Genomic DNA, 20,733 nt, shown 5'->3' on the forward strand with positions numbered 1-20,733 from the left:
AAACTTTTCAGAAGAATTTTTTGCAGCAATGTGTATAATGTCATCACTGGCCAGCCCTTCCCTTCCTCCAAAAGAGGTCCCCAGGCAGCCATTTCTTTACTTCTTTTATCTATGATTAGGCTTCTGATTAAAATATCAGTTAAATGGATTTTCTCCAAAACTTATTGCACTAATCATAATTTCTGAAGTATTGATGTCCATAAACCTGCAATTTTTCTTTTTCTTTTTCTTTTCTGCTCTAGACCCAACCTCAGTTTGTCTCTTTGAAGAGGGTATGGGATAAGCTTATAGGCAAATGATGATTTTTTTTTTTTTTTTTCCTCTGTAAGTTCCGGATCCCAAAGGGTTTTACAGAAGCCACCACTTTTGGTTAGGCAAATCTTCCAGTTTGAGAAGAGGGCAGGGAAGGAAACCACTCCCAACACCAGTGACCTCTAGAGAGGGGAGGTCTGTGGGTCAAGGCCATTACTATTGCTTTGGCTCCTCTACTATGCAAATGGGTTACTCTGCCCTCCCTAGCTGAGCCTACTGCACTCACGCCTTATTTTTGTTTAATTTTAGAATGCTAGAGATGTCACTGCATATTTCCCTAAAGCCCGCTGGTATGATTACTATACGGTAAGTTTTTCTGATTGCCTCTATAGAACCTGGGGAAACGATAGCACTCCCAGTCTTCAGACTCTGACAGACCTCAGGTCAAATTCTGGCTCTGTAGCCCACTTGCTGTGTGCTCTTGAACGAGGCAGTTTTACCCTTGTGGACTCAGTTTTCTCACCTCCACGTGGGAAAGGCCACTTTCCTCACAGAGCTGTTGTGAAGTGCATAAAGGCATCTGCTGCAGTTCCTGGCTTTCGGTGGGTGTTCTTTGTTACTTTGTCTCTTTCCTTACACCACCGCTTTTCACAGTGCTGTATATTGCAGACACTAGAAAAATGCTTGAAGTTGTGCTGGAAACTATGGCTTTTATTTATATCCTCCCTGTTAGGCTGGAAGTTCATAAGTATTAGAAGCCTTTTCCTCTCTGTCTTTTTACATACCTCCTTCTATAATAGAGATGCCCAAAGGGTTGTTGAATGTACTTTCTAAGATTAGCAAGGTCCTTGGCAGTGTACAAAAGGTACATAGAAGTATAAGGCCTGACTCCTGCGAGATGGTGTAATGTAACTGCATTTAGAAATAAGGAAGGAGCTCAACCTTCTCCATCATACAACTTTTCCAGGCTAGTCTGAACCCCAGAGACTCAGCTGGGGAAACAGAGTGTTTCACAGAAACTTCCAGCAGGGACCTTTTGCTGGGATACAGAGAAGTCAGACTTTGATCCTTTTTTGCATTTTGGTAGATTTTTTAGGGTTTTGTAAATATGTATAATATGACAGATCAATATGTCATCATCCTTTTTCAGAAATGCTTTTGATTGTTATTTTTTTATATTCTCCCAGATTACATTAAAATAATATTGTCAATTCAGAAAATAAAAGCAAACTTGAAGTAACATATATTAGATAGTATATCACTATCTATTATATACTAACTGTATAATTAATACCTACTTCATTATATAATTATATATTAGTAACCATATATAATTATGTTATTTAATTATGTAATTAATATGTCATATATATCACTTTATTATAAATCAATTGTATAATTAATATATACCAATTAATTATATAACTATGTATATGTTAATGTATGGTGGTGCTGCTGCTAAGTCACTTCAGTCATGTCCGACTCTGTGCGACCCCATAGACGGCAGCCAACCAGGCTCCTCCCTGGGATTCTCAAGGCAAGAACATTGGAGTGGGTTGCCATTGCCTTCTCCAATGCATGAAAGTGAAAAGCGAAAGTGAAGTCTCTCAGTTGTGTCCGACTCTTTGCGACCCCATGGACTGCAGCCTCCCAGGCTCCTAATGTATATCTGGGAAGAAATGATAATGTTACAGATTTATTCCTAGAGTGTATATATTTTACCAAAAAAGTCCAAGAATATTTCATAGCAGCAAGATTTGTAAAAGAGCAAAAAACTGGAAATAAGCCAAATGTCCATCAACAGTAAAATGGATAAGTAGATTGTATTCTATTTTTAAAACTAGATACTAATAAAGTGTTGCTACACAAATAAAGATAATAAATATCACAAACATAGCCTTGAGCACAAATAGCCAGATACAATTTATGAAATACAAGTTTAAAACCAGGCAAAAATGATAAAAATCAGAAACGTTGCTGCCTCTGGTGTGGTGATTATTATGAGAGGGGAGGAGAGAGCCATTTGAGATGCTGGTAGTAGTCATTGATCTAGGTGGTGGTTTCATGGGTGTGTTCACTTGGTTAAACTTTATTGAGCTGTATACTTGTTATTTGTATAATTTTCTGTACATATGTTATTAAGAAGTTAACTAGAAAATTTGTTTCCTCAGAAAGATGAGAAGATATGCCTAAAATAAGAAAGCATGCTTTTAAACAAGATATACTCACAAAGCAATCCTTGCAAATTAAAGGCATGATGCAGGAATGTTGCTTAAAAGGAAATTATAAGGTACAATCTAGGAAATTACCCAGAAAGTAGAACAGATAGGCAAAGAGATGGAAAGCAGGAAAAGAAAAAATAAGAAGGCCCATTTGTTTTGAGAGCTCCCATTTTTGCACAGTTTCTCTGCTGCTTGTCCAGAGGAACTGGGAGTGAGCAATTGCTTGAGGGAAGGGTAGGCAAAGAATGTAGGACTCCTAGCTCCCTACCTTGGTGGCTCCCACTTCCCGGGGATCGTGACTCTTCCTCATTGCTGCCTTGGTAGTTGTGGACTCTCATCCCCCACTCTCCCTTCTGGGCTCATCTGACTGCAAAAGCAGCATGGCGTGCTTACTCTTGATCTTCAGGCCCCACCTGTTTGATGAAGGGGCAGGTATCTTGAGGCAGGACAGGCTGGTGCACTTCTGCCAAAGCTGGACCTCCATCTACTCAGACTCTCGGATTCTGGAAACAAGCTGCAGAATCAGCAGTTGGTAGCTCTTCGCAGAGTTTTTGCCGGTCTTGGCCGTGCCTGTGTGGCTGCACAGGCCGTGATGTTGGCTGCTATCCGCCCCTCTTTCCTTTCTCTCGTATTGGGCATTACCATTTGTAAACTACTGGGACACGGAGAAGCATGGAACTATTCTGACTTGTCTTACTGATTACCTATTTTAGTTAAGACTGAGAGCATATAGTGTGTGTGTGAATCAGTTTTTATCTACTTCACTTGTGGCCATTTTGTTTGTTTACAGTGTAGACTATATATTGGATTTTAAAACCAGTGTTTTTCAGTCATATTCAGTGATTATGCGGTTGGTGAGAATTCTCCTGAGCAAAGTCATGTTAAGTTGTCTATTCTTATTTTAATAGTGCTGCTTTAAGATTTGACCTTACAGTCATATCTTTATGGATATTTTAACAGGCACTTTTTAGGTGAGCCCAGTCAGAAATGATTTCAAGGAAAGTAAACAAACTTGTGACTCATCAGGTGCTAGAAAGGAAATCATGAGAAGGTATCATATCCTATGTAGCCACAATGTGTGGTAGAGTGAAAAATAAAAAACATCGAAAGAAATAAAGAATTTGGTAAGAAGATAACTTTGACAGTTTTACAGGTGTCAAGTTTCACTTGAAGGTAGAACCATCAGTCCAGTATTCATAAGATATTGGAATAAATTCTCATTAGAGAGCATATAATTCACTTTTCTCATGATATCAGTGAGGAAATTGAAGAAGCCCAGAGATATGGGCTGGAATTTGTATTAAGTTCTGTAGACTCTGGAGTCCTGAGGCCACCCATGAAACAGTCTGACCCAGGGAATGTGATAGAGACCAAATCTGTATAGAATGAACGTCAGGGACCGGCCAAAAGTGAAGAAATGGTAGCTTTGCTCCTTACCTCTAAAGTGGCGATTCTCAGATGGGAGGACTTGCCTACCAGGGGACACTGGCCAAGCCTGGGGATATTTTTGATTGTCACAATGTGGTGGAAGGTAGGGGAGAGGCTGCTGGTCTCCAGGGGATGGACATTGGTCAACATCCAGAAAGCATGGAACAGCCCCCACAACGGAGTTAGCTGGCCCAGAATGTCCATAGTGCTGAATATGAGAAGCTGGGCTCCAGCTTGAGAACATGTTAGGAAGGAATTGAGATTCATGGCTTGGGGTGAGAGCCACTGCTCCCTGTCACATATGGGGCAAGATCTAGAAGTGAAACAGATCTGTGAAGCAGGTCCGTTCACTTTAATGATTTCTGTCGAGTCGGAGTCAAAGGTGTTAGTGAAGTTGGCGGGAGCAGGGCATGGGGCAGTGGAGGGAGATGGAAGCAGAGTGGGGACCGAGCAAAGGGAAGGTCTGGACATGTTGTGGGGAGTGAGTCAGGAGCCGAATAAAATTAAGGGATCACTCAGCCTCCTCTGGCAGTGCGGCTGGATAAAGAAACAGATGCGGAGTGAGCCTAGGGTGAGAGGCAGCTATGGCTGAGATCCTGACCTCATGTCCGGGCAGCCTGGAGCCCACACAGCAGGTGGTGAGTGTGGAAAAGCGTGATAACCGAGGCCAGACAGCAGCAGGTCCCGAGCGTGGACAAGATGGCTTGTAGATCATTGTCCAGACAGAGGCGTTCCCTTATCATCCCTGACCTTCTTCTCGCCCACAGGGTGTGGACATCCAATCGACGGGTGAGTGGAAGTCCTTGCCGGCGCCCCTTGACCACATTAATCTTCATGTCCGTGGGGGCTACGTCCTGCCCTGGCAAGAGCCTGCACAGAACACCCACTTAAGGTGAACAAGGGCCCCAGATTTCTCCTTTCCACGCCTGTTAACTCAGATCCTGGTGAAGCCCACCAATCTGTAAACTGTACCCTCAGGCCCAAAAGCACTTTAACGGGGCTGGCCAAAAAGTTCATTTGGGTTTTTCCATAAGATGGTATGGAAAAATTTGAATGAACTTTTTGGCTAACCCAACAGTAAACATTTTTGTTTGCTTGCTTGCTTGTGTGGATTTTAGCCTTTTTTGGATTTTGTACTCTTCAAACAATTCTTAATTAACAGCTGTTTGAGATCTAAGTGGGTGACGTGTCAGGTTTAAATAGTGACATTTGAAATGGAAGTCAAATAGGAGCACCCATGGTTCATGCTAGTTTTAAAAGACTACCCAGGAGCCTGGCATGCTACAGTCCACGGGATTGCTACAGTCTAGCTGGTTTAGCAACTAAACCACCATCGCCACCAGGGACTCCTTGGTGGTCCAGTGATTTGACTTTACCCCACAATGCAGGGAGTTCGGGTTTGATCCCTGGTGAGGCAGCTAAGGTCCCACATGTCTTGTGGTCAAAAAACCAAAATGTGAAACAGAAGGAATACTGTAACAAATTCAATAAAGACTTTAAAAATGGTCCACATTAAAAAAACCTTAAAAGACCATCTGGATCATAATTGTCTCTTTGCTAAGAATATTATTGCTAAAAACTTGTGTAAGCCAGATGGAAACTGAGGCTGAGATCCCTTATATGCAAGGTTTAAAAATTCTAGGCCTAATGTATAACCTATATATTCTAGACCCATATAATAATTGATAATAGTTGACATCAGGTGAATGCTTGCTCTGTGCCTAGAACTGTACTAATATGGAGACTTCTATTTAGAGATTTTCTATTTTTCCTAACAAAAGGAAAACTAAGCCCTTGGTATAAGTACTGTTATCATCCCCATTTTGCAGATAAGCAACGAGAAGCTTCAGGAGGTTAAATGATTAACTTAGAGTCATATAGTAAGTAGTTGAACAGAGACTAAAATCCATGTCTATCTGATGTCAAATTAAAATTCCTGAAGCCCTATTGATTTGATTGCAAAAATTCAGTTAAAAACTGAAGAACTTAGGACATCTGTAAGCAGAACTTCACTGTACATGTGGAGATCAGGTCGTGAAGGAAGAAAGATTGAAACACTAGGCTTTCCTCACAGTGGGGAAAGAAAGGAAACCAGTGCATTTACTTGTAGTTCTTTGTAGACACTGTAGAACTCCTGTGAACTTATAGAGCCTTAAAATTCCCCCTGATTCATTCATTCATTCCTGACATGAAATTGTCCAGCTTATGGAGTCAGAACTAGAAATAGACCCCAAGGCTCCAGAATCCTAGTATCCAGTCTTTACATTTTGAAGCTCTTCCTTTTTGTTTCTATGAAAATGCTTGGTTTGTGGCTGTGGCTTTGTTTTTATCCAATGTCTCTTTCCTACCTCACTGCAGCCGTCAGAAATTCTTAGGTTTCAAGGTCGCCTTGGATGATGAGGGGACTGCTGAAGGCTGGCTCTTCTGGGATGATGGGCAAAGCATTGGTGAGTAAGGGCTGCCTCCAATTCCTTCATGTCAATACCAGGTTCCTGAATATCTTATAGAGCTGCTATTTCCTTTTATGTGTTAAGACAATTGTGCATTTTAAAATATAGTCATTTGTTGCTCTAAGTGTATAATACATGATCTTTGTGCCTCATCTATATGAAGCTTAGTTCAGAATCTCTCACCATTATCTAGTTGTCCTAATCCATTGTGAAAAAGAACAGTATAAGGAGCTGTAGGGAAAGTTTCTTTGCAGCCAACTGAGCTATACTTGCATATATAGTTTATATTCAAAGGCAATTCCCTAATTATGTGTTCCACTAAGAAAAGCAATGCTTCTATCAGCTTTGTGATTATTCAGAAGAGGGGGTTTCTATTAAGACTTTTACAGGAATTAGTAAACTCTCAGAAGGATGTCTCAAGTACCATTGTTATTTCTATGCCCAGGGATGTCCAATAGGACTTTCTGCAACAATGGAATGATCTATATCTGGGTTGTCCAACATGGTAGCAATTAGGCATATGTGACTGCTGAGCACTTAGAATGTGACAAGAGTATCTGAGCAACTGAAGCTTAAATTTTATTTGATTGTAATTAATTTAAATTTAAATAGCTACATTTGTCTAGTGGCTGCTATCTCAGACAGCACAGTTCTAGAGGATAGGCAATGCCTTCTGACTGAGTGATAAGGAGCTCCGAAAGAGGGAAGCATTTAGGGAAGAGGGAGGAAGCCACAGAGTTAGGGTGTGTGTGTGGGAGTACCTGTAATAGTAAGGCTTTGGCTAGTCCACCCTTAAAGATATTCTCCCTGGACCTGTGGCATAAATTAAGGATAAGAACAAAGAAGTCTTTTCTCTGGAGACTGCATTTTAAAAAATTGCCTAAAACCACTCAAGATTAACCGACCAATTGTACACCAGTCTTGGTGTTTGTGATGTGGGTGTGCATGCATGTGTGTGCATATATGTGTCTCTACAGAAGAAATTTGGGAATTCCAAGGTGACTACCAAGAAGTTGGGAATCACAAAAGAGAGAAGAGGATTAAGAGCGATGTTAGAAAACGCCTTTATAGGAGGGACCTCTGTTAGACCAAGGCATCTGTATACACTTGTTTCAGACAGTCTGTGTAAACTGAGGTTGGGGGCAGATTCTGACTCATCCCTCAAAATGAAAGTCTGTAAAGAAGAAAAATAAAATTTAGAAAGATCACAAACAAAAAACATCCCTACTTTTCCAACCAAGATAGGTAAGCCATTAGAATTCTAGGGTGCAGTTCCAGGTCATGCTTACTTTGTTGTTTGTTTGCAGATACCTATGAGAAAGGACACTATTACCTGGCCCACTTTTCAGTCAGCCAGGTGAGTGTGGCTGGGACTATGAGGGTGAAAGTAGAGTTCTGCCAGCTTGCTAGGGCGCTGGGCATCGTAGGATACACATCATCACTTAGAATTCCTTTACTGTTCACCTTCCTAATTTGCATCTTCAGTTCAGTTCAGTTCAGTTGCTCAATCGTGTCCAACTCTATGTGACCCCATGAACCTGCAGCACGCCGGGCCTCCCTGTACATCACCAACTCCCAGAGTTTACCCAAATCTGTGTCCATTGAGTTGGTGATGCCATCCAACCACCTCATCCTCTGTTGTCCCCTTCTCCTCCTGCCCTCAATCTTTCCCAGCCTCAGGGTCTTTTCAAATGAGTCAGCTCATCAGGTGGCCAAAGTATTGGAGTTTCAGCTTCAACATCAGTCCTTCCCTTGAACACCCAGGACTGATCTCCTTTAGGATGGATTGGTTCTCCTTGCAGTCCAAGGGACTCTCAAGAGTCCTAACCCTAATTTGCATCTTACCCTTTCTCTAGACTTCAGATAGACATGTCAAGTGCTCCCAGGAAGTTTTCTGTGATTAAACACACTCATATTTCATCAGTAACTTAGTCCAATTCACCAAGCAAGATGGGCAGACCATTTTGATGTTTTCTAGCCCTTGTTCCTATGTTGCCTTGGAATGATTGGCATGCTTTGTTACTTCTCCACATGCAGGATATAAAGGTTCCTGCTAGCTGAGATTCTTTGTCTTCTTAGAGTTGGAGTGACTCTAGAAACCTTACTGGTATTTAACCAGTGCAAAGGTGGGTGGTAGCTGGCGATAGGAGGCAGAATGTTAAATCCATGGTCTCACTGTCCAAGGTCACAAGGTGGGGACTCTTTTAATTGTCTTATTTCATGCTCTACATTTGTGCCTAAAAGAGATTGTAAGAAATTGAACAAATTTTGTTTTTTTTTCCCCCCTCCTCTTGTTTCTTTTGTCTCCAATTGACAGAATACGATGCAGAGTCATATAATTTTCAACAAATACATCAGTGATACAAACCCTTTGAGACTGGGCTACTTTGAGGTCTGGGGAGTGGGCAGTGACTCCATTTCCAGGGTCAGCATCTCTGTGAGTGGTGTGGTTATAACACCCACCTTCTCCTACAACTCTACAACACAGGTTTGTGACCAGTTCAAAGTCCAAATGGTATTTCCTAGCCCTGAGCTATCGAGTGCAATTCCTGCCCGCTCCCATTCCCAACAACACCCTCTCCTGCAAAGCCTTTCTGGAATCCCTCTGTGTTCAGGGTATCTGGGTGGACAACATAGAAATAAAGGGAAAGTTCAGAGTTTGTCATCATCTGGAATTGAAGGTCTGGATCCTTGTCTGTCATGTATGTCCTCCTGTCTGCAAACTTAAGGAAACCTTGTCTTTGATCTACTTCTCAAACAGCTTTAACCTTTCAAACAGCAGTAGCCTTTCATCAGTGATAAGACATCCATCAGTTGAAGGTTGCTACATTTTTTCATGTGCCACAAAGAAAGAAAATAAGATCACAAAAGTATGAGACAATGCTTTCCTCTCACTTAAAACTTCTATTTTAAAAGTACAGAAGCTTTACAAAACTCCTTTAAACAGAGATTTTTATCATTTTAATATGATACTACAGAGGAAAATGTTGGGTGGAGACACATGGACACTGAGACATCTGCATCAAAGTATTAATAATTTAAAAGAGGTAAAATCTGAATGTGAGGAGATATTAAACATAACCAATTTGTATCACACATTCTCTTCAACTTAAATTTCTATGTAAAATTTTAATTTACTTTAAATTACAATTTAAATTAAATATTTGATTTAATATTTAACAATTAAGTAAATTAAATACTTAATTTCATAATTAAATAACTTACACAAAATATTTAATTTAAATTTCTATGTTAATATCTAAATTACTTTATTATTTTAACAGGAGACTATGTGGCATGGAATTGGTTAAGGTATTTCCTCTCTATTATCAGAGGTATTGGTGATATATCATTTCGTGAAAATTCTTTCACTGCTGCCTATGAAATTTTCTCCAAAGCCACTTATATGCTTTATACAAGTTTTCATCATAGCATTTTCTTGGTTTTACTGTCAGCCAAGATTATATTCATTTCTGAAATAATCTTGAAGTAGTTTGCAGTCCATCCATTCATAATACCAGGAATAACAATGAAGTTCACACACGCACAGACCAACAGTCGTCAGGCGAGCTACTTGTTCACAGTAATTCCTAGGCTGTTGATGGTAGAACAGATCTTGATTTCATGAATATTAAATATGTGAAAAATCTGCACCGTGGAATTACTGCAGTATAGTGGTCCTAATACCTAGCCTCATGGTAAATGGGCTCTTTCCTTATGTGCTTGCTTCTTGCTTTGCACAGAACTCTTTCTCTCATAATCCTTCCTAATTACAAGGCCTTGTTTCCTCATGTTTGTGGTTTTCTTGTCAACCAACTTCCCCAACTCTACCAAGAGCTTATAAAGGACTTTGCCCAAGTTTGTTACCGACACACAAGCTGACTGCTGCATGTGTGGTGAAACTATGGAAAGTATTTGCCTAGAAAAAAATGCTGAAATATCGACTCTTACTGGACAATAATCAAGGCACTATGAGGGAGAAGTGGGAAATGAAAAGAGAGCTCTGAGTAATGGAAATGAGAACATTTTCTCCGGTTTGTCTGCGCAATTGCTTCTATGCAGTGGTTGTGTGTTCCATTACTTAGGGTCTTGTCATCTTTTCCCTGTCACTGAATGATTTTTGTACTCTAAGGGCTTAAGAAACACCCTGCTCACCTGAAAATCTGAGGGTGGTCTGGAAGTGAGGCAATGACTTGTGAAAGTGTCTGTGGACCACTGGCTTCTATCTGTTTTGTTCAACTGCAGGAAACTTCCATTACCAGATGTCCAATACTTTTTCTTTGATTCCCAACAGGTGTTAAATATTGATGTGACCAGCAGAAATATCAGCCTACATAATTTCACTTCATTGACATGGAGAAGCACACTGAATTTTTAGAGCAAGATCCTAACTTCAAATGGCTTTGAAACTACTTGTATATTCGGTTGGCCAAAAAACTTCGTTCAGGTTTTTCCTCAAGATGTTACAGAAAAACTTGAACCTACTTTTTTGGCCAAACCAATGCTTCATGCTCATAAAATTATTTTGTGTTGCTAATCAGTTTATACCCAGTATGGTGAAAATATTTTCTTAGTTTTGTTTTGCTTGGTCTGTGGTTTAGCCCTGTGGAGTAGGCTGGAGGGCGGTGTGGAAAGCTGTGGGTTATCTCGATGTCTCCATGTGATTAGTATGGTACTGATGGCTCATCACATATCGACTGAAGATGCACTGGGTCCATGATGAAGCATGTGCGCATGTGTATATGTGTGTAATTAGGCGATGGGCCCACTCTTGCTAAATATACAAGCTACAGCTTTCCAGGACAGGTCAGGTCCTGGAGTTAACTAACACCACACACACACAAAATAATCCAGAAAGAACATCTGCCAGGTGGTTATAAGGAGATGGGATAGTATGCCAAGAGCATGATCCAAAGGGAAGAAAAGGCCAATGCAGGGAAGATAAGTAGGAAAGATGAGAGACAGCAGGTGATAAGGACAAAAGTGATCATGACAAGTAAGAGGATTACGCAAAAACATGAAGAATAGTGGCCTCATTGGAAGGAGGAAGGAAGAGCCAATTCATTTGAAAGCAAGAGGAGGAGTTTGGAGGAAATTCTTAGCACAAGGGAATAGGGCTGGGGTGAGATTTGAGCATGCAAAGTTGAAGGAAGGAGTTTGAATGTAAAAAGTAACTTATTTTTTTTTTTTACTGTGGTATGCTTTGAAATGTGTAAATCTTATTTCTCTATTCTGTGCCTAATGTACATAACCACAGTTCACACAGATGCATGCAATTTATACGCCAAAGGAAAATAAATGATCAGATTAACAAGAGATTTTGAGTTCTGTGGTAATTTGACCATGGGTAATCTCACTTTGGTATTAAGACTTCTTATTCAGCCAACCCTTGTGAACTGGTCTTGTTCTCTTTGGCATCAGAGTGCCTGCAGGCTAATTCATCAATGGAATGAACAGACCTGTGATTATCCACCCTTTTCCTTGTGTCTCCGGCATGGGTTTCTCTTAAGGTTTAGGTTTGTGGGAGAGTGTACTTGGATGATTGTTGTTTTAATCGTCATAAAAATTACTATGTTTGGTAACATATCAACCCTGGAAAAAAACAGAATTTGAAATGGTTATTGATTAAAACACTAGATGGTTAGAATTTGGGAATAAAGAAATTGCATACTAATGTTTAACAAAGATATTTAAGTGTTACTTGAAAATGAGTATATTGGAGATAGTGTTTACTTTTCTATGTCTTTTTAATTTCTTTTCTTTTAAAAATTGATGGATAGTTGATTTACAATATTGTGTTAATTTCAGTTGTACATCAAAGTAATTCAGCTATATGCTCCTACTAAGTCGCTTCAGTCGTGTTCGACTCTGTGTGACCCCATAGATGGCAGCCCACCAGGCTCCCCCGTCCCTAGGATTCTCCAGGCAAGAACACTGGAGTGGGTTGCCATTTCCTTCTCCAATGCATGAAAGTGAAAAGTGAAAGTGAAGTAGCTCAGTCGTGTCCGACTTTTCGCGACCCCGTGGACTGCAGCCCACCAGGCTCCTCCATCCATGGGATTTCCCAGGCAAGAGTACTGGAATTCAGCTATATATGTATATGTTAATACATAGATATATATTTTTCAGATTATTTTCCATTATAGGTTATTATAAGATACTGAATACTGTTTCCACTCAGAGAACATGTCTATAGTAAATCCTTGCTGCTTATCTATTTTATACAGTAGTATGTATCTGTTAATGACCCTACTCCTAATTTATCACTCCCACCTTTCCCCTTTCTTTCTTTCTTTCTTTTTGATGCCAGAAAGCCAGATTATACTTGTATACTCATGTGTCTGTGCCTCCATAAGGCTACAGAAAGATAACATTATTAAACTGACTTAGTGTTCTAATTATCAAAATAAAGAGCTTTTGGATGAGGGCTTGCATGAATTTAGGCAACTAGTGAAACATGGAAATATAGCCACAGGGACCCCTTGATCAAAAAGGTGGGAAACTTGTCAGCTATCCTATGATAAACCCAGGGAGGCTACCAGAAGGAAACACTTATTTACTTGGTATTTGAGAAATATTTCATGTTATCATCAAGGACATATTGGTAGAAATTGGCTCTGGCTGCTACAAAATGCTCAAGAACATTTCTGACTAGAGAGTCCTGGTTGCCAAGTTTCTGAGTGAGGCATGGAAGGGCTGACAACATTTATAGAGTCAAGGACCCTCTCGGCAGTCTAGTGATACCTGTGGAACCCCTCCCGAGAGTGATGTTCTTAAATGCATAAAGTTTAATGCACACTGTTGGAAAAGAATCTTATTATATTAAAATGTGTGTTCAGTCACTCATTCGTGTCCGACTCTTTGCGGCCCCATGGACTGTAGCCTGCCAGGCTCCTCTGTCCATGGGATTCTCCAGGCAAGAATATTGGAGTGTGTAGCCATTCCCTTCTCTAGAGGATCTTCCCAACCCAGGGATCAAACCTGTATCTCCTGCATTGTGGATGGATTCTTTACTGGTGAGCCACTGGAGAAGCCTTCATTTTAATAAAATATACTTCTGCAAAATGTTTTAAAAGTTTAATATAGTAATACACGACGTGTTTTAAAATTATAACATTAAATAACAAGATTTAACTGTGGGTCTAATAATGTCAAAGCTTCAATGTGATGAGCAGCTTGAACAATATTTTGAGATATTTACTACAGTTTCTTAATGTGACATGAAAATATTGTTGATTCTGTTTTTGAAAAACTCCTGCGCACTAGTAAAATTACTGTGTCCCACTGCCTCCATTCATAATCTAAGGAATTTCAGTTAGAAATTGATGAAAAAAGATATATTTTCCCCATCTATGTTTACAGCTGCCTAAGTTGTACCTTTTGGAGTTCTGGGGACACCAGTTCAAGAACCTCTTGAACTTAAGGCATGCCAGCTTCCCAGACTTCGGTTCAGCAACTCAGACCCTGTGTAACTGTGACTGTTGCAAGAGTTCCCAAGCCTTGGTCTGTCACCTTCTCTCGAATTCATTCGTCCTTTTGGGTTTTAAGCAGGCATATGGACATGAAGACATTTAGTCTAGAATTAGAAAGATTCTGAACAGCTCTGGAAAAGGAGATCAGTGGGGTATTTGGGTCTCCTTTAGTTTGTCTCTCTGGAGCAGAGGTATTCTTTTCTGAGTTTAAGGTTGATCCCACCTTGCTCCATCACAGGGGTTAGGTCTGCTGATCAGGGCATTTTGTACGGCTTTTGTCTGAATGAGAAGATCTCAGAAGCAAGCTTTAGAGTCAGAGACTTGGTTAGGTCACATTGTCTGTCTGGGATGCTGTTTGCTTCCTTATCTGCAAAATACTGGTGTTAGACTGAAGCAGTGACTTCCAGATGATGGGCTGTGCAGAGCTTTGGGCTCTTCCTTACCCTCTGAGAGTGGGGAGAAGGCAGAGTGGCAGGGTTCTGAGTGCCTAATCCTAGCTTTGGTCATTCACTAGCTTACATACTGGAATTCTAGTTAAACAAAGGATTTTAAATGTATATTTAAATATATTAAATATTATATATATATTTACATACTGGCAGCCCACTCCAGTATTGTTGCCTGGAAAATTCCATGGACAGAGGAGCCTGGCAGGCTGCAGTCCGTGGAGTCGCAAAGAGTCGGACATGACCTCACTTTCACATACTTAGTATATATTATATATATTTAAAAGCTTTAAGTGGAGTATACTTGCATGCATCCTTATATATAGCACATATGTATATGTAAAAAACTTGAAAATCAGTGTACCAGATCAGTAGTCCTCAAATAATTTGGTCCCAGCACGTCTTTATATTCTTAAAAATGATTGCAGATTCCCAGAGCTTTTGTTCAGCATAATTTTGCATTTTTACAAATTTCTTTAAAATATGGCTCAATGGATTAAAAAAAAGAATTCTCACAGCTGTTTCTACATTCAGTCTTTTGTGATAGCACATTATGTAGCCTCTGGAAAACTCCACCATGTGCTCACAACAGACAGTAAGACAGGCAAATAGCTTCTCGGTGTTTTCATGAAAATAGTTTTACCTCAGAAAACTCCTGAAAAGGTCACTAAGACCTCCCAGAGGTTGATCCACGGCCCAGACTTTGAAGACCACTCCACATGGAGCCATATATTTGTGGCTACCCCAGAGCAGCTCCCAAAACATGGAAGTATGGTTATGAGTCTTGGTAAGCTATGAGGGAAAAGTCCGGGGCCTTTTGACATATTCTGTCTTCTACAGGTCATATAATTTCACTTTATCTTTTCATGTATGCCAAAATAAAAAATAACAATCCCAAATATTTTTACTTAAAGAGGAAGAAAGTCATTCTTTTCTATTAAGAGCATCCTTGTTATAACATTAGTGACTGTAGGTACCTACAAAGACAAGCTTATGTTGACCTTGGCAGGTATGGTCTGGGCCTCACCAACATCTGTCCCCTTCTTGTCTTGGCAGCAATGTCACTGAGAGTTTGACATCTGGCCTTGGAGGATGAGGTCATACATATTGTTGGTTTCTGATCTAAAGAGTCCCACCATTGGTTTGCTTTTATCTCTTTCTGAGAGAAAAGAGTTATGCCAGTACTCACTTTCCCATGCCTTCTTGTTAATAAGCAATGGGAAGATGTTGGCTAACAAACTTCTCTTCCCTTCAAAATGTTTGTTACTTTTTCATGGGTCAGCACAAGCATGTGACCCAGGATCTTGCAGCTGCTAGTCAGCAAAAAGGGATGACAAAGCTCACTGTTTTCTGCCTTTTAGGAACAGATGATAGCTGGGATCATCAGTTAACATTTAGCATGAAAGATGTCACCAGTGGGCATGGGATGTGGGGAGTGAAGTGTAAATGACCACGCAAAGAATAGAAAGATCTTGCGTAACAATAAATCTCTTGGCTTGATCTTTTGCCAGAATATTGTCCCAGTCTGAAATGGGATCCAGGTGCTATTTCCTCTAACAAAGGCTCTCCTGTTTTAAAGCAAAAGATAAGGTGTATACGTCATTTCAGGAGTTTATAGAGGCAGAAACCAACCAAGTTTCTGTGTGTTTGTATGTGGGTGTGTACTGGTCATACACTGAACATTTGAAGCAAATAAACTCCTATGGGTACTATATTACTTGTGTTGTGTGTGTTCACTCTTTGCAACTCCAGGAGCTGTAGTCCACCAAACTGCTCTCTCCATGAGATTTTCCAGGCAAGAACACTGGAGTGGGTTGCCATTTCCTTCTCCAGGGGAATCTTCCTGACCCAGGGATCAAACTCACGTCTCTTGTGCCTCCTGCATTATCAGGCAGATTCTTTACCTGTAGTGCCACCTGGGAAGCCCTTAGTTATATTACTTGGATGCCCTCAAATGATGGTATACCCCTATATATTGCTATATATAGAATATGCAATAGTCATATGTTGCTGGCGTGAAGGTAAAATGTTGCCACTACTTTGAAAAACTTCTAGAGTTCTTCAAAAAGTTAAAGCTGGAGTTGCCATATGACTTAGAAGTTCCACTTCTAAGTATAACCCCAAGAGAATTGAAAATACACATTTACACAAAACATGTACATGTACATTCACAGTAACATTGCTCATAATAGCTAAAAAGTATAATCAACTCAAATGTACATCAGCTGATGAGTGAATAAACAGAATGTCACTACAATCTGTATCATCTGGCCAGAAGAAGGAGTAAAGGGGGCTTCCTTGGTGGTCCAGTGGTTAAGACTCCATGCTGCCAATGCTGGGGGCATGGGTTCCATCCCTGGTCAGGGACTAATATCCCATATGCTGCATGGTGTAGCCAAAAGATTTAAAAAATAATAATAAAGTACTGATACCTGCAGGTACCGATACCTGCAACAACATGAATAAAGGTTGAAAAAGTTATACTAAGTGAAAGAAGTCAAATGGCCATGTACTGTATGATTCCACTTGCATGAACTATTCAGAATAGGCAGATCCATCAAGACAGGAAGCAGATTGGCAGTTGCAGGAACACAGGAGAGGGAAGGATATGGCTTCTTTTTGGTATGAGCAAATGTTCTGGAATTACATAGTTATGATGATTGCACAACTTTGTGAATATAATGAAAAACCACTGAACTGTACACTTTAAAAGGATGAATGTCATGGTATGCAAATTATATTTCAAATGTTAAAAAAACCTACTTTAGTTAGTGTAAGAAGAAACAAATTTTTTAAAAGATATTAGTGACTCACGGAAGCTCCAGGAGGGCTAGAGCATCATGTCTATAAGCTATGTGGTCAGAAAACAGCCATGATCACCTAGTGGGATACTCTATTGCCATTTCTCTTACCACATGTCTGGAAATTTGTACCCCAGATCTGAGCATAGGATGCTACTAAGTCCCTGTTCCTGCTGACTCTGTAATGTGTCTCTCCACCATCTTGGATTCCACATGACACTTCCTTCTTCCCTCTACTTTCTTCTGGATCACAAGCATAGACCACTGGCCACCCCCAGGCTCCTTGCCTCTACCTTGGCTAGAAGGAAGACTGTGAAAGAGATTGTCTGGCATCTTCCTTGGGGAGGCAGAATTCTCAAGATGAGAAGCTCCTGAAATGATACAGAAGCTTTTTAAAAAATTACTATTTTATTATTTTATTTTTTACCATGCTGCATGGTTTGTGGGATCTTGGTTCCCTGACCAAGGATCGAACCTGTGTCCCTGCAGTAGAAGTGCTGAGTCTTCACCACTGGACCACCAGGGCAAGGTCCCTTGACAAGGCTTATAAAGATGCTGAGCAGTTAGAGAGCATGACAAATATCAAGTAGCAGTGCCTTCCCACTTTAAGATAATATAATTTCCATTTCAATGGTGTTTCTTCCATTAGGATAATTGGTGGGGAGGCTTATTTGAATTAATGAAAAACTGAGTTATACCAAAAGAAGCTGGGGAGATAAAAATGGAGAGAGAAACTGTGATGAACCTAGCATTATTCATTCTTTCACTTATTCAACAAAGAGCTGTATATTGAAAAATATCAGTGGACATTGGGTCGAATGCTAAGTACAAGAGAGGCAAGCTGAAGAAGATGACTGAGACCCCAGCTCTTAGGCAACATGGACAGACAAGCGAGTATAATAGAAGGTGACAAGCAAGTAATCGGATATGAACAGAAACACAGAAAAGACAAACTGTTAGAAGAAACCCCGCCTTCCCCCTTTTATTTGCAAAGGGAGCTTTCCTCCTGTCACAAGGAAAATGAGGGACTTTTTAAGGTCTTTTGGCAACTGCACTCGTCTCCTCCAATTGCCACTCACTTTATAGGGCAATAAATCGATCTTGGCAGAAGCTGACTGCATCAGCCCGATCACCTTTGCTCAGTGCTCCTCAGGAACCACTGAAGGACAGACACAGCACATACAAAGATACGGCTATGAGGTGAGTGCGTTTCCCTATGCACATGGTTCTTTGAACAAGCGTGTCCCTTTCTTCTTGTACTGGCTGGAGAGGAGAGCTGTGTGTGAGTCTGTATGTATGTGTGTGTGTGTGTGTTTGGGGGAGGGTCTCGTGTGAGGGTCCTCTCTCCTGGAGAGAAACCAATGAAAGAATAAGCAGATGGGCTCCTTCCGGCCACTAGCTGAATGTGGTGTGGATTGGGAGAAAGGTGAACTTGTCTCTTTGGGCAGAGAGGGAGATGGTTATCCAATCCTTAAGGGTTTTGGAAAAATAGCCAGGATTTTTATTATTCTAAAATGTTGTTTGATACAGGAAAGTAGCTTTGGGCCGGGAAGGTATCTAAGCAGGGAAGAATTTCTACCTTCAGGAATCCCTACTCCTACCCTCTGCATGATGACAATGGTTCCAATAGCTGGAAAATTCCCAGGATTGTCCCCAGGGTGTCCTGAACCTCTGGGAATTACAGGTGCTGAAACTGCTTCTCCAAAAGGATTAAGGAGCTATGGAAGAGGTGCTTGCTTTTGGTTTGAGGAGGCTGGAGAGAAAAAAATCTCCCCATGGAGAGAATTAAGAGAGATTTGGAGGAAGAGGCTAACTGATGGATAATGTATTCACTGCGGTAGTGAGTCCTGGGCTGAATGGATGAGGAACTAGTCAGGTTATTGTGAACATGTGGGCTGGGTCATTCAAATTTCTCTTACTGCCTGAAATTCCACCATCAGAGAGTTAGCCTCCAGACCTTTAAGCTCTTCAGTCTAGGAGACATTGTGGAGAGAGTAAGAATGTGTGTGTGTGCTCTCAGCTGTGTCTGATTCTTGGCAACCCATGGACTGCAGCCTGGCAGGCTCCTCCATCCCTGGAGTTTTCCAGGCCAGATTACTGGAGTGGGTTGCCATTTTCCTCTCCAGGGGATCTTCCCGACCCAGGGATCTAACCCAAGTCTCCTCCGTCTTCTGCATTGGTATGTGGATTCTTTATCACCGAGCCACCTGGGAAGTCTGAGAGTAAGAATATTCAAATTCTTATTTAAGAAGCAGGGCATTTCAGTTTTTACATCAGTTCCACAACTAACTGTGATTAGACAAAGTTCCTTAACTTTCCCTTAAAAATAGGAATCATGACGCCTGCCTGATCAACCCTGACGTAAGAATTTTATGGAAACATAGTCATATGAGATATATCTTATGGGACAGAGTAAACCTTTGAATAATTTAGGCCAGTGGCAGACACCTGACAGATTTCAGCAACTAGGAAAGAATGGCGAATAAATAATCATTAATAAACTCCAGCTTCAATTCCAAACCCCAATCCTCAACTCCATGTTGGCAAATGGCTGTAGATCTTTGCTCCTCACTCCCATTTCACAGTTAAGGTGCTTCTTTTCTTGGCTTATTAAATATTAACCTAAAGGCAGACTCAGATGAAAAGTGAAGCTATATGCATAAGAAAGTGCTTGCAGAAATTGTCATGGCATTGGGCTGGGGTTGAGAAGAGCAGGGGTGTGGGGGAATGGAAAGTTAAAGGAGAGACAAAGTTAAAAAGAGAGAATTCTTTATCTCTATCAATTTATAGATTATCACTGCATAAATGTTGGTTTGGTGCAGCTGAAACCCAGGGGAATGAAGAGGGTGGGGGCTGGGCATGGGAGTTGTCATGAAGACCTTTGGTTACACAGCTGAAGAATCACTGAAGACTTGAATACAAGAGAATAAAACAATCTTGTTCGTGCTCTAGAAAGATCAATCCAGCTGCAGTGTGTTCAGCAGATTTCAGGAGCAGGGAGAGTGGAAGCAGGGGGCTATGGGGAAAGCAGTGCTGACAGTTCAGGCCAGAAACGATGGTCTGAATAAGGTGGTTCCAGTAGCAATGGAAAGGAAGGGACACGTTTGAAAGATATCGGTAAAGTATTTGACTGGACATGTAGCTGGTTGTGAGAACTAACAAGAGAGGAGTCAGAAAAGGTTTCCAGGGTTTTGAAGACATTGTGATTCTGTTCCCTAAGGTATTAACTCTGAGAAGGAGCCAATTTGGCAGAATTGGTGAAACCAGGACTGGGCTATGGGGAGAGATGATTTCATGTTTAAACAACTTGAATTTAAGCTTGTGGGAAATCCAAATGAGACATCTAACAAACAGCTGAATATATGAATCCAAATCTCTGAGCTAGAAATACAGGTTGGATTGTCCTCAGATATTATACAAAGTCACAGGAGCAATGAAAATCACTAAAGGAGAGTGAGCAGTGGCCCCAAGATGAAATGCAGGGAATGGTGCATTTCACAAAATAGGAGACTACAAAGAAAATTGAAGAGAAGCCAGAAGAGTAGGTAGGAAATTAAGATTGAATGATATCAAACGATCCAAAGCTGAAGAATTTTACAGAGGAGGAAGTGGTTGGAAGGGCTAGGTGATTAAGACAGTGCTCTTTGTATTCAGCAGCTAAC

General features: G+C 40.7%; 1 protein-coding gene across 1 annotated transcript in view; it reads left to right on the top strand.

Annotated features, from left to right (window-relative positions):
- Positions 1-11,655, top strand: part of MGAM (maltase-glucoamylase) — a 96,553-nt gene extending 84,898 nt beyond the window's left edge. The window contains exons 43-48 of the mRNA XM_068973043.1: positions 562-618; positions 4,670-4,794; positions 6,261-6,349; positions 7,660-7,709; positions 8,670-8,840; positions 10,647-11,655. Coding sequence (XP_068829144.1) covers positions 562-618; positions 4,670-4,794; positions 6,261-6,349; positions 7,660-7,709; positions 8,670-8,840; positions 10,647-10,730 — 576 coding nt within the window. The 3' untranslated portion in view covers positions 10,731-11,655. The remainder of the gene's footprint in view (positions 1-561; positions 619-4,669; positions 4,795-6,260; positions 6,350-7,659; positions 7,710-8,669; positions 8,841-10,646) is intronic.
- The last annotated feature ends 9,078 nt before the right edge of the window (positions 11,656-20,733 follow it).

This window comes from Capricornis sumatraensis, chromosome 5, assembly GCF_032405125.1.
Source record: "Capricornis sumatraensis isolate serow.1 chromosome 5, serow.2, whole genome shotgun sequence".
Taxonomy (NCBI): Eukaryota; Metazoa; Chordata; class Mammalia; order Artiodactyla; family Bovidae; genus Capricornis; species Capricornis sumatraensis.